Source organism: Rana temporaria, chromosome 9, assembly GCF_905171775.1.
Source record: "Rana temporaria chromosome 9, aRanTem1.1, whole genome shotgun sequence".
Classification (NCBI taxonomy): domain Eukaryota; kingdom Metazoa; phylum Chordata; class Amphibia; order Anura; family Ranidae; genus Rana; species Rana temporaria.
Genome location: NC_053497.1, coordinates 23,509,403 through 23,536,765, shown reverse-complemented (window position 1 = coordinate 23,536,765; position 27,363 = coordinate 23,509,403). Strand labels below are relative to the sequence as shown.

At 45.9% G+C, this 27,363-nt stretch overlaps 1 protein-coding gene across 2 annotated transcripts in view; it reads right to left on the bottom strand.

Moving 5' to 3' along the window:
- Positions 1 to 27,363, bottom strand: part of WHRN (whirlin) — a 248,078-nt gene that overhangs the window by 88,339 nt on the left and 132,376 nt on the right. For both annotated transcript variants that reach the window (XM_040322973.1, XM_040322972.1), the window contains 2 exons: positions 25,402 to 25,601; positions 2,551 to 2,587 (listed from right to left, as the gene is read on the bottom strand). In XM_040322973.1, coding sequence (XP_040178907.1) covers positions 2,551 to 2,587; positions 25,402 to 25,601 — 237 coding nt within the window. The remainder of the gene's footprint in view (positions 1 to 2,550; positions 2,588 to 25,401; positions 25,602 to 27,363) is intronic.

Below are 27,363 nucleotides of genomic sequence, written 5' to 3'. Positions count from 1 at the left end.
GGGTTTAAAAACTTTGTTTTGAAACGTCGTTTTGCCCACGCACTATCATTTTCATTGACACAAAAAACAACGTTTTGAAAAACGACACAAAAAATTCGAGCATGTTCGAATTTTTTTTTGGTCGTTTTTCAGAAGACATAAAACGACGTTTTCCCCACACACGGTCATTTTAAATGACGTTTTCAAAAACGTCGTTTTTTTTCATCGCAAAAAACGACCGTCTGTACGCGGCATTAGATACGACGACGTAGGAGACTTACGTCGCTCGCATCTTAGCCTAATTTAAGCGTATCTGGTTTCCAGAATACGCTTAAATTTACGACGGCGTAGATTCAGAGTTACGACGCCGTATCTACTGATACGTCGCCGTAACTCTCTCTGTATGTGCACTGCAAAGCACATGCGATTTAGTGTATCTAGATGCATTTGGGTGCCTTTTATAAATAAATGGCGCTGCAATGCTGATTGTGCGTTACTCTGCGTGGTGTCAACACGCTATAAAATACACGTTGTACCATGCCTGACCACAATGCTAGGTGTGAAGCCGACTTAATAGAGATGTCTCGCACAAATGAAAATAAAAGGTTCAAACCAATTTTCTGAACAGCACTGAAAAGCAGCTAACAGTTGAGGGGTGATAACTGGAAAATTCTCTGAAGCCAATTATTTAATGTACCATTCAGAAAACAATGTGACCACAATCTGTGCTATAGAACCTTTGGGTATTTTTTTTTCCTCGCTATAAGGCTGACATATCTAGAGCAGCTGGAAGGATCATTCGAAGTGTGTCAATTAAGTTTTAGCGACGGCCTCAGTTCCAGCAACACAATCGCTCAGTATGAACCTTTTATATGCACACTGGGAGTTTGGGGTGGAAAGAAGATAATTGAAAATTCATTTAAAGCGTATCTAATCACAAAAAAATAATATATTGCAGCTTACCAGTCTTTAGATGTGGTGGTTGTGTTGGTTATGTTTTAAAATGTTCTAAAAGCCTCAAAAGTGAAAACAAATGCAGCCACCACATCGAAGGATTGGTAAGTTGCAATATATTGCATTTTTTAGGGGTATAGATGTGCTATAATATAGTTTATTCCAGCCTTTCTCAACCTTTTTAACACCAAGGAATCCTTGAAATAACTTTCCGGTCTCGGGGAACCCCTGCTAAAAAAAATTCTATGGCCGCGATTCAGATACATTGTCGTATCTTTGAGCGGGCGTAGCGCATCTCATATGCGCTACGCCGACGTAACATTGAGAGGCAAGTACTGTATTCAGAAAGCACTTGCTCCCAAAGTTACGTTGGCGTAGCGTAAATGGGCCGGCGTAAGCCCGCGTAATTCAAAGTAGCAAGGCAGTGGGCCGATCGAACGGCGCATGCTCAGAATCACGTCGCAAATACTCCCTAAGATACGTCTGCTCAATGCTTTCGACGTGAACGGAACGGCCCCATTCACGTACGACTTACGCAAACGACGTAAAATACGACGCTGTTCCGACGTTTCCGACGTCCAGACCTTAACATGATTTACCCCTGCTTTATGAGGGGTAAACTTACGCCGCACGTAAGCCTTACGTAAACGGTGTAGCTAAATCCGACCTGAAGGGTCTGGTATGGATTTTGAGGGGGGCCCCTGTGATTTTTTTTTAAATTAGCGGAGGGTTCCCCTTAATATCCATACCAGACCTGAAGGGCCTGGAATGGAATTTGGGGGGACCCCCAAGCAATTTATTATTTTTTGGTTTGGGGTTCCCCTTAATATTCATACCCAAAGGGCCTGGTAATAGACTGGGGGGGGACCCATGCCGTTTTTTTCAATGAGTTTTATCTATATTGCCGGGACCCAACAATTCATTATAGACGCAATCCGTTTTAAATTACTTTTCTTCCTTTAGAAATGTCATTTTGTTGCAGGGACTGTTCTAAACACATGAAAAATGCGCTACTTTACAGGCATACTATAGACACCCCCAGGTACGAAATTTAAATAAATATTTCACTTTTATTGTTTCACTCTAAGCATTATTAAAACCACTGCTCCCGAAAAAATGGCTGTTTTTAAAACTTTTTTTTTTTTTGCATTGATACATGTCCCCTGGGCCAGGACCCAGGTCCCCAAACACTTTTTATGACAATAACTTGCATATAAGACTTTAAAATGAGCACTTTCTAATTTTTCATGTTTGTGTCCCATAGACTTTAACAGTGTTCGAATAAATGTTTTGCCTGTTCGCAAGTTCTGGTGCGAACCGGGGGTGGGGGGGGGGTGGTGTTCGGCTCATCCTTAGTCACTATGCGCGGCAGAGTTTGAAACCATTCATCCTTCATAAGCATTCAATCAATGTTCTCCAGAAGTATGACTGCAAAAGATGTCTGAGCGATCTAATAGAAAGATGTCAGACATGTTTAGTAAACTGTGGAGCTCAAATCTATTCCTTTGACATTGCCTTCTGTATTCATCTGATGGTCATAATCACATGTTCCCGACTGACAGACCACTGCATTGAAATCTGGAAAGAAATGATCAGTCTTTCATCCAGTAAACTCACCTTTGTGCTGGTTTCGGTGGAGGAATTTCCCAGAATCCTGTGGGGGAAAAAGAAAACATGGATTTTACTGAATCTTGAACACTTATACTATTTTCTTCAGTAAAGAGGCACAGATTCACGTAGAACCGCGGCGGCGTAACGTATCGTAGATACGTTACACCGCCGCAAGTTTTCATCGCAAGTGCATGATTCTCAAAGCACTTGCATGAAAACTTACGCCGGCGGCCTCCGGCGTAAGCCCGCGTAATTCAAAGGGGCGTGTGCCATTTAAATTAGGCGCGCTGCCACGCCGGACCTACTGCGCATGCTCCCTTTTGAATTTCCCGCCGTGCTTTGCGCGAAGTGACGTCATTTTTTCGAACGGCGACGTGCGTAGCGTACTTCCGTATTCCCGGACGTCTTACGCAAGAAGGAACATTTTTTTAATTTCGACGCGGGAACGACGGCCATACTTTATACAGCACATACGTGTGCTGTGTAAAGTTAGGGCACCTAAAACGACAACTAACTTTGCAACGGGAAACTAGACTAGCAGCGACGTAGCGAACGCGAAAAACCGTCGTGGATCGCCGTAACTACTAATTTGCATACCTGACGCTGGTTTACGACGCAAACTCCCCCCAGCGGCGGCCGCGGTACTGCATCCTAAGATCCGACAGTGTAAAACAATTACACCTGTCGGATCTAAGGGCTATCTATGCGTAACTGATTCTATGAATCAGTCGCATAGATACTCTGAGAGATACGACGGAGTATCTGAGATACTACGTCGTATCTCTGCTGTGAATCTGGCCCAGAGTTCTTATTCTTAAAGGAAAATTGTAGTGTCTAATAGCCCTGCATTGTCTGTGATAACGCTGAGGAACTACACAGAGCCCAGAGCTTCGGGGGGAAAGAGAACAGTACTGGAGCAGGCAGTTGGGTATTGAGGCCTCTTGTTCTACGCACTAGACTCAAGTTCATATAACTCCGGCTATAAACACAGATCAGGTGCACAGAAAGAGGGGAAAGAGCAAAGCATTGAGACCCTCCTTGGACAACTTCACTGCATTGTGATTTTAAGAATGAATTGCTCCTCAGTGCCTGCAACTACAGAGGTAAGTGAATGATTATTTTAAAGTTAAATTTACTGCTTGTTAAGAGTATGTAGATTTTTAAATGTCCATAACCTGGTTGCAGCTCTACTTTGAAGTGAACCTGAACTGGCCAAAAAAAATTCCTAGGACAACAAGAATTCTGCTTTGTGGCTCTAGCAAGTGCCGGTGTTAGTCTATAAACCTATCAATGAGTCAGTGTGACATCTGTTTGATCTCCTGTGAAGAAGGGACTATGTGATGTGGTCGGGACGACTCTGTGGTAATGAGGGAATCGTGTATGGGTGGCTTCTGATGTGTAACGGCAACTTTGATGTGTTTGGGAGGATGGGGTTCTGACATGAAGGGGGGGGGGGGTTCTGACATGAAGAGGGGGGGTTCTGACATGAAGGGGGGGGGGCGGTTCTGACATGAAGGTGGATTCTGACATGATGGGGGGACCTCTGATGTGAAGAGGGGACCTCTGATGTCATGAGGGGCCTCTGATGTGAAGGGAGCTTCTGATGTGATGCTAATTTCAACATGCAAAAATGCTGCTATACAGTGTATATTTTTCTCTCTATAAGACACACCTAGGTTTTAGCGAAGGAAAACAATAAAAAAAAATTGAATCAAATGGTATACTAAAATATTTACCAGTGCCCATGAAATGCAGCCTGACCTGTGCCAATTAAATGCAGCCTGACCTGTGCCAATTAAATGCAGCCTGACCGGTGCCAATTAAATGCAGCCTGACCGGTGCCAATTAAATGCAGCCTGACCTGTGCCCATAAAATGCAGCCTGACCTGTGCCATGAAATGCAACCTTACCTGTGCCACCTCGCACAGACTGATATTCCTCTATACATCCACCTGTCACTCAGACAGAAGACATAGGAGCCTGAGTGACAGGCCCAGCGGGAGTTTGCCCGGTGCTCATGCTCGTGGTAGATGGCCACACCGCCGCTGGCCCGGCCCTGGTCAGAATTCACTCCATAAGACTTAGACATGTTCCGCCATTTTTTTTGGGGGGGGGGGGGGTTCATCTTATGGAGCGAATAATATGGTAGGTCAATTATTTAAAGGATTTGAATATTTCAGCTGACCATATTGTAGGGATATTTTTTTTTTTTTTTTACAGAACAAATTCACTTGTATGGAGGAATCAAACAATATGTAAACCCAACATTTCATATTTCTGATATGTGCCTACTGTACCATGTAATTGTATGAAAAAGTATCCTGTTCTCTTTGTATTGCTTCCTTTGTGTGAAATCCCTGGTGTTCTTGCCAGTCTCTCTGCTTGCCTATTAAAAACCGACCATACTAGGCATGAGAGCACAGCGTTGTCAGTTCTCTAGCTGTGCTGGGAACTCAGCCTGCTCTCCTCCAATGATCAAACTCGTGCTGAGACCCCCCCCCCCCCTTTTCCACCCCACACAAACAGCCATTCACTGTTAAGGCCAATGCACTGCATTTTCTCCACCCTCACCTCTCTATGCAGCTGAGAGAATATGGTCACTTATTTAAAAAAAAAAGGAAAAAACTTTTTTTTTTTTTTTTTTTTTTTATATCTACACACAAATGTTTTGCCTTTCATTTGTATTTTAAACTGTATGTTACAAGGTAAGAGTTTGCATTTACTTTAAATAGCTGGGTGTGAAGAAGGTTCTTCTTCTTGTATTTACCTATATGGTGACAATCTTTGGAACTCTGTATTTTAATTTAATATTTTAAAAAAATTTGATGAATATGTACAATTGTGAATAAACCCTTTTTTACTCTCAATATCCTGAAATATTATTAGTGCCTTAAAAGTCCACCCAGGGGAACCCCCCTTTTTCTTTTCTTACTTTAAAGCGGGAGTTCACCCATTAAACTATTTTTTCAAACAATCCCCTTAGATTCCTGCTCGTTTGGTCTAGGGGAATCGGCTAGTTGTTTTAAAATCGGAGCCGTCCTTACCCGTTTTCGAGATGCATCTTCTCCGCCGCTTCCGGGTATGGGTCTTCGGGAGCGGGCGTTCCTTCTTGATTGATAGTCTTCCGAGAGGCTTCCGACGGTCGCATCCATCGCGTCACTAGTAGGCGAAAGAAGCCGAACGTCGGTGCGGCTCTATACTGCGCCTGCGCACCGACGTTCGGCTTCTTTCGGAAAATCGTGACGCGATGGATGCGACCGCCGGAAGCCTCTCAGAAGACTGTCAATCAAAATAGGAACGCCCATTCCCGCAGCCCATACCCGGAAGCGACGGAGAAGATGCATCTCGTAAACGGGTAAGTACGGCTCATATTTTAAAACAACTAGCCGATTCCCCTAGACAAAACGAACATCCATCTAGGGGGAAATAGTGTCATGTGCGGGTGAACCTCCGCTTTAAGGCTAGATTTACACTTGTGCGGTGCGAATTTCAGCTCTGTTATCTCTGCAGAGAGAAAGAGAACTGTTCAGCAGATCATCTCCATTTTAGCTGCGAATTTGGAGACCTGGGAGGGGGAGGGGGAGGGGGGAAGTGTATTGAGGTGAATGAGAGAAATCCTGAAGAGAAATTAACACATCTGCGAATCAAATGCATGCCTGCATGCCCATAGAAGATAATGGGCCTGAATTCTCACCTGAGCCACACCGCAATGCCTGGAAAAGGCACGCGTTATTCCGGCAATGCGCAGTGCGAATGCATCGCACATATGTGAACCAGCCTCATTGAAATCAATGTATTTTATAATGTTATGCGAATTGGATGCAGTTTAAGCCGCAACCAATTCGCATAGGTGTGAACTTGGCCTTAAGGTTTGACCTCCTATTGTATGGTTTGGGTAAATCTGAAGACAGAAATCTGCAGAAAGTCGAATAGAGTGTATGGGGTCTAGCACTGAATATCAAATGAACAGCAGTTTATAATATATGATAATAAAATATATTATGATTATTTTTTATTATTATTGTTTTAATAAATTTCTAAAGAAGCTATAAGTAAATGTTCAATTTGAGAAAGAGTAAGGCCCCTTTCACATTGAGGCGTTTTTTAATGTGGTACAGCGCTAAAAATAGCGCTGCTATACCGCATGAAAAAACCTGCCCTGTAGTGTTCAATGTGAAAGCCCGAAGGCTTTCACACTGAAGCGGTGCGCTAGCAGGAGCGCTCCAAAAGTCCTGCTAGCCGCATCTTTACTGCGGTATAGGAGTGGTGTGTTCACCGCTCCTATACCGCGCCTTTCCATTGAAATCAATGGGAAAGCGCGGTAATACAGCGGTTGCGGGTGGTATTAACCCTTTTTTGGCCGCTAGCGGGGGTTAAAACCTCACCGCTAGCGCCCGAATATCGAGGTAAATATGACGGTATAGCCGCGCTACATATAGCGCGGCTATACCGTCACCGTGGCTCCACGCCTCAATGTGAAAGAGGTCTAACGTAGGTTTAATGCTGGCGATTCTAACCTGCGGGAACGAAAATGTCCTTTTTCAAATCCAGTGCTGCAATAAGAACTCTCTGCAATGCCCTACAGCAATCAATCATCTCCCAACCTGCAGTGGAATCCGACAGTCGGAGAAATAAAGTCTGCTGGTTGCGGAGCATTTCATAGAGTTTGTAATTCAAACCTCGACAGACAAGGCCCAGCACGCTTATATATCCCAAATTAATAAGTGATTTGATCAGCTGCGTCTTCATTATTCGCACGGGCAACAAAGTATCTGCTCCTGTTGGCAATAAGTACACTTTACCGCAACTGCGATTTACGGGGGGGGGGGGAGGGGGGGTGATAAAATGAAGACATAAAGTTTAATAGGTAAACAGATACACCAAACAGATTTAGACCCGATGATTTCAAACAATTTCGTCTAGCAAAACATCATTCTAGCTGTACAGATGCACATAACCATATAACTAACTGCAAAACAAGATACCATTAAAACTGGTTAACTGTGATGTCTGTGTAAGCTCTCCAGGCGAAGACGCGCACAACTTCCCGCGGGTGCCAGCGTCTCATGACATAATAAATGGGCTTGTTTGCAATTCATTTAGCGCCGCATTGGTAATAGCTCTCCAAGTGACATTAGATTTTACTTGTTATTTCAAATGGAAGAGCAAATTCCCTAGGACAAGCTGTTCAGCTTGGCGTTTTCAAAAGGTTCTTACAGAAAGCATTTTGAACGCTGTTCAAAAAGATTACTAAATAGTACATAGATACTTGTGCCTGTTTTTGTAATATATCTCATAGGGACTGTTTTGGTGGTGGTGGTGGGCATAGCTCCCAACTGTCCCTGATTTCGAGGGACTGTCCCCAGGGCTGATGCAAGGATTTTTGACACCCTAGATGACACCTTATTTTGCTGCCCCCTTGGCCCCTGACTCCACCCCCTTTGCCCTGCCCATGTAACCTACCTGACCATTACACTGACCTACCTTATCCCTTCATTGACCTATCTGACCCCCACACTGACCTGCCTGACCATTACACTGGCCTACCTTACCACTACACTGACCTATCTGACCCCCACACTGACCTGCCTGACCATTACACTGACCAATCTGACCCCACACTGACCTATCTTACCCCCACACTGACTTGCCTGACCATTACACTGACCTACCTTACCCCTACACTGACCTATCTGACCCCCACACTGACCTGCCTGACCATTACACTGGCCTACCTTACCACTACACTGACCTATCTGACCCCCACACTGACCTGCCTGACCATTACACTGACCAATCTGACCCCACACTGACCTATCTTACCCCCACACTGACTTGCCTGACCATTACACTGACCTACCTTACCCCTACACTGACCTATCTGACCCCCACACTGACCTGCCTGACCATTACACTGGCCTACCTTACCACTACACTGACCTATCTGACCCCCACACTGACCAATCTGACCCCACACTGACCTATCTTACCCCCACACTGACTTGCCTGACCATTACACTGACCTACCTTACCCCTACACTGACCTATCTGACCCCCACACTGACCTACCTGACCATTACACTGGCCTACCTTACCCTTACACTGACCTATCTGATCCCCACACCAGGGCTGATCCTAGGGTCACAGGCGCCTGGGTGCAGAAATATTTCCGCGCCCCCACATGGGCGTCGTTATTTTACTAACTCCTCCCCTTTACAAATGTTTCTATGGCAATGACTCAACCACAGAGATGCTCCCCCACAAAGTCTTCATTAATCTGGGATCCTTACAGGATCTCTTAACAATAAACAAAATACAGGACGAGAAGCAGAGTACTTTATTGGGACCTGGAGGGGGACCTCTGTGATGGACACAGAGAGGGCTTCTGTTAGAGCGTCTGTTAGATGTTCGGCGCCCCCACCTCTGCAGGCGCCTGGGTGCAATGCACCCTGTGCACCCTGCCTAGGATCGGCCCTGCCCCACACTGACCTACCTGACCATTACACTGGCCTACCTTACCCCTACACTGACCTATCTGACGCCCACACTGACATGCCTGACCATTACACTGACCTATCTGACCCCCACACTGACCTACCTGACCATTACACTGACCTACCTTACCCCTACACTGACCTATCTAACCCCCACACTGACCTACCTTACCCCTACACTGACCTATCTGACCCCCACACTGACCTACCTGATCATTACATTGACCGACCTGACCATTACACTGGCCTACCTTACCCCTACACTGGACAAAAAGTAAAAGGTCTGGTGTCACCCGCAAACCACCTCCATCCCAATATACGCAACAAAAAACAGGAAATCGCCCCGGGACTTTAAATGAGGTGAATGCGGTTAGCCAACAATTGGCAGGGTAAATGCAGTCTCAAAATGTATTAAAATTGTCATGCAAACCTAAACATGAATCCTAGCCAAGCCACTGAAATGATACATACAGTAAAAAATGTCATTACATGTATCATGGTATAAAATGTAAATTGCAAAGTACACAGGCATAAAAAGTATCTCGACGCGTTTCGCAAAACCATGCTCGTTTCATCAGGTGTAGATGCATGTGTAGTTTATCTGTAGATGGTATAATGAACCAAATAAGTATCACTACAGAGATGGTATCGTGACAATTAGTCAAGAGGGTCCAAAACGCATGGCCCTATACTAACCAAAGGCTGGATCAGACTACCCATTGCTGGATACCCAGAGGCGGCAGTAATGGTACCTTACCCCTACACTGACCAATCTGACCCCCACACTGGTCTACTTTACCCCTACACTGACCTATCTCACCCCACACTGACCTGCCTGACCATTACACTGGCCTACCTGATTTCTACTACAATGTCAGGATTCTTCACTCATCGGGGCTCTACATGCATCCGACAACCCTGGCAGTGCCGGGAACAAACTCTGCATCGGTGGCTCCAGCTGTCACCAGCCCTGTAGCACACACTACTCTGATCTGATTAGGTTATAGCAAACGCTGCCGCTGTACAGGACAGGGCGGGAGGGAGAGCGGCCTCTAGAAATTGCAGGGACACGTGCAGGGCGGGGTCCGGGGGGTCACATGACTCAGTATAGGAATCGCATATGGGGAGAGGCAGAGACTCAGAGAAGGAGAGACAGACAGGTCACTGATCATAGAGGCGGTGGCACGTAAGGCCTTGTACACACGACCAGACATGTCCGATGAAAACGGTCCACGGACCGTTTTCATCGGACATGTCTGCTGGGGGATTTTGGTCTGATGTGTGTACACACCATCAGACCAAATTCCCCGCGGACAGAATACGCGGTGACAACGCGGTGACGTGGCGGCGACGATGACGCGGCGACGTGCGCGACCCAGGAAGTTCAATGCTTCCACGCATGCGTCGAATCACTTCGACGCATGCGAGGGATTTCGGCCCAGCGGATATGTCCGATGAGTCGTACTAACCATCGGACATGTCCGACGGACAGGCTTCCAGCGGACATGTTTCTTAGCATGCTAAGAAACATTTGTCCGCTGGAAACCTGTCCGCTAGGCCAGGAATCCGGTCCGCTAGGCCGTACACACGGTCGGACATGTTTCAGCAGACATGTTCGGTCGTGTGTACGAGGCCTATGGGATACGTTCTCTGGTTCCTTCGGGACACCAGTGTTGCGTTGCACCTCTGACACTACTTATTACAGACAGGGCGGCTGAAGCCTGAGTTAGTTACATGCTGCAGACAGAGGCATCCCCTGCATACAGTCACCAGAAAATCTACATAGCGCGGAGACCGTCAGCGTCAGGAGACGGAGAGCAGGGAAACCAGTGGCTGGGCGCCCTAGGTGGCAGTGCACCCTAGGCGGCTGCCTAGTGGTAGCACCGGCCCTCACTGTCCCTCATTTGGAACAAAGTCACTCTGTCCCTCGTTCCTCATCATTTGCTCCTCATTTTGGTCTGATCTATATAGTTGTATATAAAATTCACAATTTTTCTATCAAAAAGTGTCCCCTGTAAACCTTTCATTCAATTTTTTCATTGCTGCATTTGTAAATTTTAGAAGCCAATATAAAGGAATTGTAATGTTAAAAAAGGCACTTGTGGGTTTAACTAATCATTTTTTGTACAATTCTCCTTTAAGGGGGCGTGGCCAGGGTGTGTCCTATGCCTACATTCTTTTGCCAGTAGTTCTCGTTCTCGTTTGCCAATAGTGCTCGTTCTCATCTCAGAAAGGTGGGAAGTGTGGTGGTGGTGGCTTCACTATTATACACATTTATTTATTGTTCCAGCTACTGAGAACATGTGAAGAGAAAACTTACTGTTATTGCAAAGGGAATTGGCACCCTAATTCTCTTGATATGTCTTATGGTATGGCAAATTATTTGCTTTCTGCGCAGGCTTTTTTTAACTGCTGGGCCTCATTCACATGCCCTGATAGCAAGCAATTGTGCTGCAAGTTTGAAAATGACTTGCTAAGCTATTGCTAGACTTGCCAGGCTTCACAAGTTTGTTGCACAATTTCAGCAAGTCCACGTTGCATGACTCCAGATCAGAGGTGGCCCGTCCATTGTGGGCGCACGAGCACCACCCCCTATCTATGCCCGCCGCCATCCCTATTTATGTGCCCAACCCCTTTCAGGAACGCCAGGTGCATGAATTACAGCTGCAGGTAGAGGCTCTAATAGGCTTCAATATAGGGTGGGTGCAGGACACAGAGCATTGTGTCTGGATTCCATCCAGTTGTATTGCAGGACCTATTGGATGCCTAGGAGGAGGGCGAGCCTATTGGATGCCTAGGAGGAGGGGAGGAGATGCACAGCAGAAGTGAGGAGAAGAGCCGCTGGCTGATGCCTGGATGATCGATCCTGCCTGTCCTCGGATGCCCGATCTCCGCCACCGAGATGGGGTAAGTGCCAGTGGACTGACCGGCAGACAGCGCAGGGGGAATGGGGGGTTTAGTTGCCGCGGGGGGGGGGGGGAGTCGGTTGTTTGCCGCCCCCCCAAACAAAAAATCCACCAGGCGCCACTGCTCCATATCAACTTTCTTTGCAAACATTCTGCAAGTCTGCTGCAAGTTCTGATTCAGTTATGTTGTGCAATAGTCATCCCATCACAGGAGTCACTGTGGCTGAATTGGGTCTAGGGTCACCCTGTGCCCCTTTTGGGCATAGGGTGACTGAGAAATATTAATTATAAATTACATGAGATGTGACTGATAATTCATATTACAAGTGGTTATTCTGACCCACACCAGGTCAGTGGAGTGTTTTTATTCAATGCGAGGACACATGCTTTTGAGGTGTTAATTGGGGCTACTCCTGAAAGACATTCCATTGTCCATTGTGTGATGCTAACTAAATCTGGAAAGGTCAGATGTCTCCTTTCAGGGGTAGGGAATTAGCATGTCAATTATGTTTAGTAAAGGAATGTGACTTGTCAAGCTGTAGTAATTACTTCCTCTAAATGCGGAGACGGGACGTCTGGGAGATGACTAATGATTAGCTCAACTGGATGTCATTATCTAAAAGAATGTGATTGAAGCCCCATTGTGTGATGTGTGGGTGGAGAGTCTTTGTTCCTTTGATTACTGTAACATGTTGTACTGTATATAAGAAAGCTAAGATACTATTAAAAGTATTCATTCATTTTGAAACCAGAGACCAGAGCTTGTGTTGTCTCGGTTATTCTGGGAAATGGGATGGATCGATGCCTGTCGGATTTTGGAGTGTCGGATAAGCTGACGTGGGCGATGGAATGGGTATATCGTAAACGGTGGTGACCGTTACACCAACCATTTAGTGTCCTCCACAGGCTTCCCCACAACCACCTAATACATTTCAATGTACTAACAACGACTTACAAAGCCATCCACAACTTTTCCCCCCCAGCTACATCACTAACCTGGTCTCAAATATCATCCAAATGGCTCTCTTTTGTCCTCCCAAGACCTCCCTCTCTTCCTTGTCACCTCCTCTAATGCTCTCCTCCAGGACTTCTCCCAAGCTTTTCCCATCCTTTGAAATTCCCTACCCCAATCTGTCCGGCTTTCTCCCAATCTATCCATCTTTAGACGATCCCTGAAAACCCTTCTGTTTAACCACTTACCACCCAGCCAATAGCAGAATGACGGTTGGGCGGTGGTTCCATTATCCTAACTGGATGTCATGTGATGTCTTTCAGGATAACAGCCGGGGCGTGTCTGCAGGGGCGAGCAACGCGGCGATCGGTGGTGCAGCGTGTCAGTCTGACACACCGCAGCACCAATCTCAGTAAAGTGTCTCTGATGTCATATCACAGCTGATCACGGTGTAAACAGGAAGAGCAGTGTATCGGCTTTTCTTCACTTGCGTCTGACAGAGCTGTCTTCCAAAATAACTTACTACATGTGACAGTCTTACCCTTTGCAAGTTCCTGACTGTGCTGTTGTAGTCACATGTCCTCTTTGTTCTCGTTGCTTCCTAGGCAAGATTTCTCCTGGACCATGATGATGCCAGAATCCTCCCAGACCAACCCCAGCCCGAGGCAGGCATTCTCTTTAAAGCGGAGTTCCACCCAAAAGTGGAACTTCCGCTTTAAGCACTCCTCATCCCCTTACATGTCACATTTGGCATGTCATTTCTTTGGGGGGGGGGGAGTGGGGGTCCCACTTCCTACTTCCACCTACGGGCTGCCTAGGCGACTCCTCCTTTTGCCTCTTCCACCTATGGGCCCCTCCCTCTAGGTGATCTCCTGGGACACGTGACAGGTCCTAGGAGATTGCCTGTCCTCTTCTAGAGCGCAGCGCAACTCGTGCATGTGCAGTGAGTGCCCAGCCGTAGAGCCAAAATCTGTCACAGCCGGGCGCCCACAGTGTGAATGAAGGCACCGGTGGAGGGGGCCGCATCGCTGGACCGTGGAGCAGGTAAGTGTCTGTTTATTAAAAGTCAGCAGCTACACTTTTTATAGCTGCTGAATTTTAATAAACATAAAAAGGCTGGAACTCCACTTTAAGGGCTACCGACAGTCTCCTCAGCACTCCGTCTTCCACCCAACTCCCAGCCAGCATGACTCATCCTTATTTAAGGGCTGGCTTAACCACCATGCCAGGCCCACCACCTAGGGATTGGCCAAACTCCCCTAAGTATGCAGACCAACCCTCCTGGCATTCGCCCTCCAGGTTTCCAGAGAATTCTCCAACTTTCAATAACTAGGTGGAGGCACCAGAGACCTGCCTGTATGAGTCACTCAGCCCTGAACTGTAGTAAACTTTTGACCCATATTTAAAGACTCATTTTACCATGAGCCAAAAAGAAGAAATTTGCCTGTACTGCTACTAATAGCACACTAGAGGGTGCTACATAAATCCTGTATAATACAGAGCAGATGCTCTGGGAGAGGACAGCAGGGGGAGCTGAGCTGCCAACAGTGCGTCTGCTGTGAAATATGTGGATGAATTACTCCACGTTAACTGGATCTACAGAGGTTAGTGTGGGCTTTTTTAAAGCTCATTTACTGATTGTTGAAAATATGAAAAAATACTTCAATGTCCATTGCCTAGCTACAGGGTCACATTAAGACCAACATCTGTAACTATAAGAAGCTAAGGCCTATAATTTCTAACATTATATTAGACTGCAAAACTAGAACCTGGTAATGAACGCTAGTAGGTCCCGTGCAAAAAAACTATTTGCACCACGTTCTTTTTTTATATTTTAGCAAATGCCTTACTTGTAAGCACACTTTTTTCCCATGTCTTAGTTGGGAGTTCGAAAAAATTTGTGAAATTTTGTGAAAGTTCAAAGAGTTCATAAAAAGAAAGTTCATAAAGTGTATCCAATCTTCAAAATGTCCCAGATATCCAGATGGCTCACTCACCAGTAGGGTGACCACATTTCCAAACTGCCATTCAGGGACACCCCCCCCCCCCTTAAAAAATATATGTTTTTTTACATATTTTTTTGCGTATTTTGGGGGCAGGGGCGTATCATGAATCAGCGGGCCCGTGTGCAAGATCAAAAGAGGGCCCTAGGCCCCATCAAATGCTGCCACTGTGCCCCATCTAATGCCACCACTGTGCCTCATCAAATGCCACCACTTGTGCCTCATCAAATGCAGCCACTTGTGCCCCATCAAATGCAGCCACTTGTGCCCCATCAAATGCAGCCACTTGTGCCCCATCAAATGCCACCACTGTTCCCATCAAATGCAATCACTTGTGCCCCATCAGATGCAATCACTTGTGCCCCATCAAATGCCACCACTGTGCCCTATCTAATGCCACCACTGTGCCCCATCATGTGCAATCACTTGTGCCATCATATGCAATCACTTGTGCCATCAAATGCAATCACTTGTGCCATCAAATGCAGTCACTTGTGCCATCAAATGCAGTCACTTGTGCCATCAAATGCAGTCACTTGTGCCATCAAATGCCACCACTGTGCCCCATCAAATGCCGCCACTGTTCCCCATGAAATGCAGCCACTACTGTGCCCCATCAAATGCTGCCAGTGTGTCCAGCAATTGTTGCTACTGTGCCCCATCAGATGCTGCCAGTGTGCCCATGAATTGTCGCTATTGTGCCTCAAATGCCAGTGTGCCCATAAATTGTCGCTACTGTGCCCCATCAGATGCTGCCAGTGTGCCCATGAATTGTCGCTATTGTGCCTCAAATGCCAGTGTGCCCATAAATTGTCGCTACTGTGCCCCATCAGATACTGCCAGTGTGCCCATGAATTGTCGCTATTGTGCCTCAAATGCCAGTGTGCCCATGAATTGTCGCTATTGTTCCCCATCAAATGCCAGTGTGCTCATGAATTGTCGCTACTGTGCCCCCATCAGATGCTGCCAGTGTGCCCATGAATTGTCGCTATTGTGCCTCAAATGCCAGTGTGCCCATGAATTGTCGCTACTGTGCCCCCATCAGATGCTGCCAGTGTTCCCATGAATTGTCGCTATTGTGCCCCATCAAATGCCAGTGTGCCCATGAATTGTCGCTACTGTGCCCCCATCAGATGCTGCCAGTGTGCCCATGAATTGTCGCTATTGTGCCTCAAATGCCAGTGTGCCCATGAATTGTCGCTACTGTGCCCCCATCAGATGCTGCCAGTGTGCCCATGAATTGTCGCTATTGTGCCTCAAATGCCAGTGTGCCCATGAATTGTCGCTACTGTGCCCCCATCAGATGCTGCCAGTGTGCCCATGAATTGTCGCTATTGTGCCCCATCAAATGCCAGTGTGCCCATGAATTGTCGCTACTGTGCCCCCATCAGATGCTGCCAGTGTACCCATGAATTGTCGCTATTGTGCCTCAAATGCCAGTGTGCCCATGAATTGTCGCTACTGTGCCCCCATCAGATGCTGCCAGTGTGCCCATGAATTGTCGCTATTGTGCCCCATCAAATGCCAGTGTGCCCATGAATTGTCGCTACTGTGCCCCCATCAGATGCTGCCAGTGTGCCCATGAATTGTCGCTATTGTGCCTCAAATGCCAGTGTGCCCATGAATTGTCGCTACTGTGCCCCCATCAGATGCTGCCAGTGTGCCCATGAATTGTCGCTATTGTGCCTCAAATGCCAGTGTGCCCATAAATTGTCGCTACTGTGCCCCATCAGATGCTGCCAGTGTGCCCATGAATTGTCGCTATTGTGCCTCAAATGCCAGTGTGCCCATAAATTGTCGCTACTGTGCCCCATCAGATGCTGCCAGTGTGCCCATGAATTGTCGCTATTGTGCCTCAAATGCCAGTGTGCCCATAAATTGTCGCTACTGTGCCCCATCAGATGCTGCCAGTGTGCCCATGAATTGTCGCTATTGTGCCTCAAATGCCAGTGTGCCCATAAATTGTCGCTACTGTGCCCCATCAGATGCTGCCAGTGTGCCCATGAATTGTCGCTATTGTGCCTCAAATGCCAGTGTGCCCATAAATTGTCGCTACTGTGCCCCATCAGATGCTGCCAGTGTGCCCATGAATTGTCGCTATTGTGCCTCAAATGCCAGTGTGCCCATAAATTGTCGCTACTGTGCCCCATCAGATGCTGCCAGCCAGTGTCACTGTTAATTGCCCCTATTTGCTCACCTTTTGATGGAGTGGTGGCACAGGGTAGTCTTCAGCCAGCGTTGGTGGCCTTCTATTTTGTCAGGACTTGAGGAGGCAGTGAATCGGGCCGCTCGGGCGGGAGCCGGGAGGAGCCTGTCTGGGCCCTGGTCCTGCTGGAGCCTGGAGGAGCCGGAGGTCAGACCGGCAGATGTGACGGAGAGATGACACAGGCAGCGGGCGGGAGTCGGTCACGGACGGCGGATCGAGCAGCTGCAGCAGCTGACAGTGGGCAACCGAGGCCTGGAGTGGGGGAGGAGGAGGTCTGCCCTAACGATGCTGCGCTGCGCTGCTGCTCTCCCTCCTGCAAGAACCGCGGCTGGCCGCTGGAGGAGGAGGAGGTGGGGGTGGAGTCGTCGGAGCGTCAGGGAGAGCGGGACACGGGTGACGTCACTGGTTGCTACACGCCAAGCGGGGCGTCCCTAGCAACCAGTGATTTAGAATCAATAAATTACAAGCGGCACTGTGGCAGGCTGGCAGCAGCGGCAGTGAGTGTGTCAGACTGTCAGTCAGTTGATTCCGGGACCCTCTATTGTCCCGGTTTGAAGGCTCCCGGGACACGGGACAAAAATGTAAATTACGGGACGATCCCGGGCAAACCGGGACACGTGGTCACCCTACAGAAGTCCAAGCTGCTCAATTAAGTGCAGCAATAACACATGTAACCTTAACTTCCTGAGATGGCTGGAACCTCTTTGGGTAACTGGAACTCCTCTGGGTATAACACTGTTGGATACTGTATGGATCAACAATGAGTACCACAACCATGTGTACAGTGTCACTCCAAACAAAAGAGTGGAAACCGTTACCACCAACACACTTGCCTCCACCCTCATGTAATGCGCGCTCACCGTCGCATATGCTGCCAGATGCCTGTGTGGCAACAAAGCACAGCTCAAAATTCCAACAATAGACAGGTGCCATATGGTTTGGTATTTATTGTAAAACCAACAAGCACAAGTATAGCGAGCACATAACAAAAAAATATGAATAAATAACATCAATAGCAAAGAAAACCGCCAGCACTCACATCTATCTCCGACACCAGGGACCTCCAACGTGGCGGTGTGGCGTTTCTAGCTACCCTAGGTGCATTTCATATATTTATACACGCATTTTATATTTATTTTTGATCACTAAGGTTTTGAGTAGTTAACCTTATTGCTAGCAGCTATATTAAAGATGTATAGTGCTGACTTCCTATTTTATTTAAAAAGTGTGTCTTAGTTGGGAACTTGAAACAGTATGGTGTGCCTGAAGAAACAGCATGGTGTGCCTGAAGATACATCTGCCTATTTTATTTTGTTTATGTAGCACTGGCATTTGTTTTACAGAGTTATAAAGAGCATTAAGATCAATTACTGGCCCACAGTCATACAAACACATGGTACAACAGTTTCAGATTAAAGCCAACTGACCTTCCAATATGCTTTGGGGGAAAACCAGAGTAGGTAGAGAAGACCAGAGCATAGCTCCCAACTGTCCCTGATTTCGAGGGACTGTCCCTGATTTGGAGCAATGTCCCTCTTTCCCCCTTATTTGTCCCTTATTTTGGCCTTAAATATATAGTTGTATATAAAATGCACTTTTTATCTTTCAAAAGGTGTTTCCCAGTGCTAAACTTTACATCCAAATTCTAAATTGCTGCATTTGTACATTTTAAAAGCCAATATAAAGGATTAGTAGTGGTAAAAAAAAGTCCTTGTGGATTTAATTAACCTTTTTTTTTTGCCATCACAACGTCGTGTGACTACCTGACAGAAAATGACAATGGGGTAGATTCAGGTAGCAATTGCGTCTGCATAACCATAGTTACGCAGCGCAATTGCTTACTTGCGCCGGCGTCTCGAATGCTCCTGATTCAGGAACCTCGATACGCCGACTGCAGCCTAAGATATGACTGGCATAAGGCTCCTTATGCCGTCGTATCGTAGGCTGCATTCTTACGATGGCCTCTAGGGGGCGTTCCCGTAGTGGTCAGCGTATAGTATGCAAATTGCATACTAACGCCGATTCACAACCCTACGCGAGCCCTGCGTACGCGGTTTACGTTGTTTCCGTTCGTCGGGTTCCGCGTAAGGCTGCTCCTGCTATTAGCAGGGGCAGCCAATGCTACGTATACCCGTCGTTCCCGCGTCGCGAATTTAAAATTTAACGTCGTTTGCGTAAGTGTATCGTGAATGGCGCTGGACGCCATTTACGTTCACTTTGAAGCAAATGACGTCCTTGCGACGTAATTTGCCGCAATGCACGTCGGGAAAGTTTCCCGACGGAGCATGCGCACTATGTTCGGCGCGGAAACGCGCCTAATTTAAATGATCCACGCCCCCTACGGGATCATTTAAATTATGCGCCCTTACGCTGGGCATTTTTAAGGAGCGCCCGCTCAAATTACGTAGCTACTGCTTCATAATTGAAGCGTAGCGCAGATAATTTGCGTAGGCGCAGGGTAAAAACGAGACGCTGCGCCTCCGTAAGAAGTGCGCAGCGGTACCTGAATCTACCCCACTGAATCCACATCTTTGCACAGATTTGGCCTTTTAAAGGCATGTGGTCCTAAACTTTTCATCAGCTGAAAAACAGCCTGTTTCAGTTTATTCCTTATTTTCAATTAATTGAATGCTCAAAAAATGTTTTGTCTCACTCTCATTTGTTCTTGTTGCATGTTGAAGCTCTACTTGGAACCATGTTAAGATCCAACAATGTAAAATATGATTTTTTGCCATTTTTTAAGTGGTCTTAAACTTTTAAACAGGACTGTATCTGAATTTCTTTTCAAATTTAGCTGTTAGTGACTGTAACAAATATGAATGTATCTGAAATAACAAATGCCGCATCTAAACAAATGGAATGGAACAAATTAATATAAAATAATAATATTTTTTTTTTATTATTAACTTGTTATGTTCCATTCGTTTATAACTTTGGATAAATTCATATTCATTACATTCACGAACAGCCAAATTTGAAAGGAAATTTGAATACCCATGATTTAATAGTTAGTAATAGTTAAGTAATTATTAGTTATTATTTCAGATTTTCTAATTTTCAGTTTTTCAGATTTTCGAATTTCGAATTTACAAATTTACGAATTTTCAAATTTACGAATTTTAGAATATTCAAATCCTACCAATATTCTGAAAAATTTGTTAAACGGGTTTTTGTTCATTCGGATATTTACGAATTAACGAATTTGTCAAACTTGGTTATAAAGCGAATTTGGAACTAAACGAATTGCACATGTCTAATATACTGTATTCTGTAGTTCAGCTTTACCTGAATTCATTCTATACACCCCTACTAGGGTGACCACATTTCCAAACTACCATTCAGGGACACCCTCCCTTCCCAAAAATCCGCTTGTGCTGTAAAGAATCATAGCACAGTGATTGGACACAAGAGGCGGGATTTATGATTTCTCCAATCACAAGCAGGGGGAGGGATTGTGCTCCTCCAGGCATTCCCGGGCCAGGACAAGTACTGTCAGTGAGTAAAGCAGTGATGTGGCAGCCTTTTTTGGGGGCATCAGATTGGCCCGGGGGGGTGGCTGTGTCAGTTTCATTTCGGGACACTGTATTGTCCTGGAATCAATGTGCCCGGGACAGACCTGCAAAATGCGGGACTGTCCCGGGCAATCCGGGGAACGTGGTCACCCTAACCCCTACTGGGCCTTCGTGGTCTTTGGGAAGCAGCACAAGCTGCGTTGGCTATACATGCACCGTGACTGGTGCTTCTTTAACAGGGCGAGTGTACATACATTTCAATGACTTTCAAAATTTAGTTTAAGTAAAAGATGTTTTATTAACATTAGTGGAAAGATTAAACTTTTCAGGGCATCAGATTAAGCGATATATAAAAGCAAGGTAGGATTGCTGAAAGCATTGTTTACCAACCCATAGCTGAAGTCCTGTTCTGTAATTACACAGTAAAAAAGAAGAATTGCAGCTTATACAGATTAATAGGCTGCACAGCGATTTCAACAGCTCTTAATACTGACAACTTGATACATGAGGCCCATTATACCATGAAGCAGAAGGGGAAAGGATTTAGGAAGCCATGCCTAGCGGAGCTTAGAAAGCATCCCTGATCTATAAAGTAGACCATCCAAAATGAACCCAGTGAAGCAATAAAGTTTATATAATAATATTATTTCCAGCTTTTGTACAGTAATGGGGCTCAATTGCAAAACGTATATCGGTTTTATAGAGATAGCAGAAATCTCAAAAAGTCTGAGGCGGTATGAGAATCATAAGAGTTTTTAACCGCTCACAGACATTCATGGACGCAACAGGAAGCCAGACATATGCATGAACTGCCAGGAAACCGGTCAGAACTTGTTATGAAATGTTTTTGTTTTTTTTCCAAGATTCTTATCTATAAATTTAAATTTAAAGTGTTATGCCGCGTACACACGACAATTTTTAATGGTCTAGAAAAAACAACATTTTTTTCAACCTGATTATTGTTAAGCCAGCCTTGCCTACACACGATCGTGAAAAAAAAATGCTCTAGCAAAGCGCAGTGACGTACAACACGTATGACGGCACTATAAAGGGGAAGTTCCGTTTGGATGGCGCCACCCTTGGGGCTGCTTTTGCTGATTTCGTGTTAGTAAAAGTTTGGTGAGAGACGATTGGCGCTTTTCAGCCTTCGTGTTTTTCAGTCTGTTACAGCGTGACGAATGTGCTATCTCATCTCCATTACAAACTCTCGCTTTTTACAACGTTAAAAATGATGTGAAAATTTATAGCATGTTCTAAATTTTTAATGCCCATTTTTTACGTCGTGAAAAATGCTCTGGAGCCTACACATGATCGTTTTTAATGACATAATTTTTTTTTTTTATTTTTTACATCCCGAAAAACGGTTGTGTGTACGCGGCATCAGGTACGTTTATATATATATATATATATATATATATATATATATATATATATATATATATATATATATATAGCAGATGTTGCCTCTGACGGATATGATCAGTACATACATAGATATTATAGACTGATGAAATTATGGAAATTTTAGCGCAACTTTTTCTGTAAAAGTAACAAATCTGGTAATTGCTTTCACTAGTTAAGAGCTGAATTGCTGACCAAAATAGAAGCGTGGGAAGTGGAGATATGGGATCCAGCTCAACTCATTCTCTGAACAGAGAGCGGACTGGGCTGGCAAGTAGCGGGGGTGCGTCCATAAAGGGCGCCCCCCCCCCCTCTCCTGTCACCACTCTAATCCCCATAGATCAGTGATGGCGAACCTTGGCACCCCAGATGTTTTTGAACTACATTTCCCACGATGCCCATCCACTCTGCGATTACTAGAGCATCATGGGAAATGTTCCAAAACATCTGGTGTACCAGGGTTCAACATCACTGCCATAGATAGATTCATGCATTGCATTGCATGAATCTATCTATGGTCGCTGCTAACAACCCCTATTCAGGTGTCCGGCCCCTTTTCGGTCACCGGGCACCTGAATTACAGCGGTGGAGGTGTTTTTTTAGAAGCGCCTGATTAGAGCTATTGGCTCTAATAGGCGTCCAAAAATGTGAGACGCGAGCGCAACGCTGTGCGTTCGCTTCTCACTCACCTCAATATTGGCAAAGCCGAAGGAATTCGCTTTGCTAACATTGAACCCCATTTCAGCCAATCAGGTGCGCCGGGTCTGTGTTACCTGTCACCTGATTGGCTTAGATGACAGGTGCTGTAATTGGACGCCTATCAGGCGTCCAGTCATAGCAGAGGAGAAGCGGGTGGGAGAAGACATTGGGTCGGTAAAGAAATGGAGGACACCAGACACCGCTCGCCACCGTCGCCTGCTGCCCACCCAAGACAAGGTAAGTGCCGCGCAGACGGGGGGGGGTGCACAGTGGCAGCATTTCTGGCACAGTGGCAACGTTTAATGGGCATAGTGGCAGCGTTTGGGGCACAGTGGCAGCATTTGGGGCACAGTGGCAGTGTTTGGGGTACAGTGGCAACGTTTGATGGGCACGGTGGCAACATTTGATGGGCACGGTGGCAACATTTGATGGGCAAAGTGGCATTTGATGGCACAGTAGCGACGTTTGATGGCACATTAGCGGTGTTTGATGGGCACAGTGGCTGCGTTTGATGGGCACAGTGGCTGCGTTTAATGGGCACAGTGAGGCTGCAATTGATAGGTGTTAATTTTTTTAGAATTTGCTCCCCCCCCCCCAAAATTTTGAGCACCAGCCGCCACTGAAGTTGTGCCTCTAGTCCACTTCTAATAGGATATGTTTGGTGGCCCTGAGTGGAGATACTTCACCATTCAGATTTAGATCATAGTGGGGGAAACAGCCATTGAGAGCTACTGGCCTTTATTAGTAGTGATCTACTCCCTGTTTATACCTGGAATCTCAGGGCCAGATTCACAGAAGAAGTACGCCGGAGTATCTGCTGATACTCCAGCGTACTTTCAAATTTGCAGCGTCGTATCTTTAGTTTGAATCCTCAAACCAAGATACGACGGCTTTTGGCTTCGATCCGACAGGCGTACGGTTTCGTACACCTTCGGATCGTAGGTGTAATACTTTGGCGCCCACTGGGTGGAGTTTGCGCCATTTTCCGCGTCGGGTATGCTAATTAGATTTTTCCGGCGATTCACGAAGGTGCACGCGGCCGTCGCATTCTCTTACGTCGTCGCTAGTCGGCTTTTCCTGGCATGTAATTAAAGCTGCTATTTCGTGGCGTATAGATAGACCTGCCATGTTAAAGTATGGCCGTCGTTCCCGCGTCGAATTTTGAATTTTTTCTTTTTTTCGTAAGTGGTCGGTGAATAGGAAAGGATGTAACTCACGTCGACGTTCAAAAAATCACGTCGCTGCGACGTAATTTCGCGCAAAGCACGGCGGGAAATTTGAAAACGGAGCATGCGCAGTACGTTCGGCACGGGAACGCGCCTAATTTAAATGATCCACGCCCCCTACCTAAATCATTTGAATTAGGCGGGCTTGCGCCAGAGGGATTTACGCTACGCCGCCACAACTTTACAGGCAAGTGCTTTGTGAATCAAGCACTTAACCGCAAAACTTTCGGCGGTGTAACGTAAATGCGATACGTTACGCCGCCGCATTTGTACCTGAATCTGGCCCTCAGTGTCTAGCAGAGGAAAGTCTTCCAGTGCCCAAAATTTTTTTGAGGCTCTAAAATTTCATTTGACTGGCTGCTGAGCAATGTAAAGGAGGCTAATGCCGAAAGACACGAAAAGATACTTCACAGTAAGCCATGTTCTTTAAGAACATCCACTTTTCACCATGACCACCTAACCATGAGGTGTCATGGCACTCTTTGCATGTGCATACATATTCTTTTGCTCATCAAATTTGTCATGAAAGGGCTTGTTGTGTTTTGCCTTTCACAACCCATTCCTACTAAGGTATACAGTGTCTCACAAAAGTAAGTACACCCCTCACATTTTTGTAAATATTTTATTATATCTTTTCATGTGACAACACTGAAGAAATTACACTTTGCTACAATATAAAATAGTGAGTGTACATTTTCTGTCCCCCTCAAAATAACTCCACCAATGTAAAAAACACTGGCACACCCCCTAAGTTAAAATATTTAAATTGGGCCCAATTAGACATTTTCCCTCCCCGATGTCATGTCACTTGTTGGTGTTAGAAGGTCTCAGGCATGAATGGGGAGCAGGTGTGTTAAAATTGGTGTTATCACTCTCTCTCTCTTTCATACTGGTCACTGGAAGTTCAACATGGCACCTCATGGCAAAGAACTCTCTGAAAGATCTTAAAAAAAATTGTAGCTCTACATAAAGATGGCTGCAGCACGGTGGCCAAGACCACACAGAGGTTTAACAGGACAGGTTCCACTCAGAACACTATATAAAAATAAGTTAGAAAAATGGAATCTCATTGGTTGACATCCTAGGCCTTGACCCTTAGCCTTGGTTCACATTGATGCTACTTTGAAATCGTGCTACTTCACTTGAAGTAGCGCGATTTCAAAGTAGCAAGGTCAGCGCGATTTCAGGTGCTACTTGATAGACATCTGACACAGATGTCTTTAGAAATCGCACCTGAAATCGGCAAAAATAGTGCAGAAACTACTTTTGAAAATCGGTGCCTCACTAATTGGAACAGTGCCATTGCCGCCAATAGGCTACGACTTGTCATGCGATTTGATCTCTCAAATCGTATGACAAATCACTCCAATGTGAACCTAGGCTTAGTCTCACCAACAGTGTCACCTTCCAGGTCATCAATAAAAACCTATTTTGTTGCTCAGTAGTAGTACTACTTACCCTGTAGATGAGTGAGGATCTCCAGCATACGAGCTACTTAACCACTGAGTCTCATCTACTGTAGTGCGAGCATGAGGAACTCGACCCACATCCTTCACAGTCATTATAAGATGTCGAGAGGAGCGAAGAATTCTAACAGCCTCATCATGAGGAATGGAGAGGAAGCTTATGCCATTTAGATCCAGGATTTGATCTCCTACCTAAAATATATGTCGGGAAGAGATGGAATGTTAGAGATCAACATCAGAATTGAATGTATTAATAATAGTATTGATATCAATATTGACTATTGTGCCAATTTATATTAGACAAAAAAAAATGTTTTAACGCATCTCCCAGGTTTGGGTGGGTGCTGATGGACTCAACTATGGAATGGTTCTTTGTGTGTTTAGGCAACTTTAGTGGTAAGATTTCATTTTCCTATATGTATGTCCTCCACTATCTTACCTTGTTTAGGTCTTACAAGGGGGTGTTAAACTCTCAGGGGCAGATCCTCAAAGAAATTACACGGCGTATCTGTTGATACGCCGCGTAATTTCAAATTTCGGACATGTCCGCTGGCGGATTTTGGTCTGATGGCTGTACACACCATCAGACCAAATTTCCCGCGGACAGCGAACGCGGTGACGTGCGCGACCCTGGAAGGTCAATGCTTCCACGCATGCGTCTAATCACTTCGACGCATGCGAGGGCTTTCGGCCGAGCGGACATGTCCGGTGAGTCGTACAAATGACCGAACATGTCCGACGGAAACCTGTCGGATCTGCCGGAAAATTGTCCGGTCGGCCGTACAGACGACCGAACATGTCTGCGGAAACTGGTCCGACGGACCAGTTTCAGCAGACATGTTCGGTCGTGTGTACGAGGCCTTAGTTGCAATTTTTCGGCTTCCGCTAGGTGGCGTTCCCGTCGTAATCCGCGTCGAGTATGCAAATTAGCTATTTCCGACGATCCACGAATGTACGACCGGCCGTCGCATTTTTTTACGTCGTTTCCGTTCGGCTTTTTCCGGCGTATAGTTAAAGCTGCTATATGGTGGCGTACTCAATGTTAAGTATGGCCGTCGTTCCCGCGTCTAAGTTTGAAAATTTTGCGTCGTTTGCGTAAGTTGTCCGCGAATGGGGCTGGCCGCCATTTATGTTCACGTTGAAAATAATGACATCCTTGCGACGTCATTTGGAGCAATGCACCCTGGGAGTTTTTACGGACGGCGCATGCGCAGTTCGTTCGGCGCGGGGACGCGCTTCATTTAAATGAAACACGCCACCTACCTGCCCAATTTGAATTCCGCCGCGAGAGATACACTACGCCGCCGTAACTTACAGCGCAAATTCGTTGAGGATTCAAACCAAAGCCAAGTAAGTTACAGCGGCGTAGCCTATCTTACATATGCGCCGGGCGCAGCGTATGTATGTGGATCTGCCCCATACTGTAGAATTTTCCCTTTAATCATATATTTTATGTTATGGAGGATACCAGTGGAGGTAGCACAGGCTGCAGTGCTGTTTTTTTTCAGGGGAAATCTGACTGCAAAATCTTCCTGTTAAAGTCCCTATGACAGACTGGTGATTAAAAAAAAAGTATATTTTTTGTTGGACTTGTTCCTCTCCAAATGCTGTGATCAGCTATGATGATCTTTTAGGTCAGGATTTCTTTCTGCGTCTTCCCATCCCAACATTTGTTTGCTCTCCTGTCTATGGTTTTGATATAGGTATTAACCGGAGATTGATGGTTAGTCCACTTTTCTCCCTGTCTATAGTTTAAGAATCCTGTAAGATAACGTCTGATCATGATACCACCACATGTCATCTATTGAACAAGAACCAACTGTGGACTGATATTACTTTAGGCCTGAGGGCAATGATGAACCTAGTTTTCAGAATGCAAGTGTTTCAATGTAGCAAGTGCTAAATGGCCTACTGTACCGTCAGGCAATACTCAGTTACTAGTACTGTAGAGGTC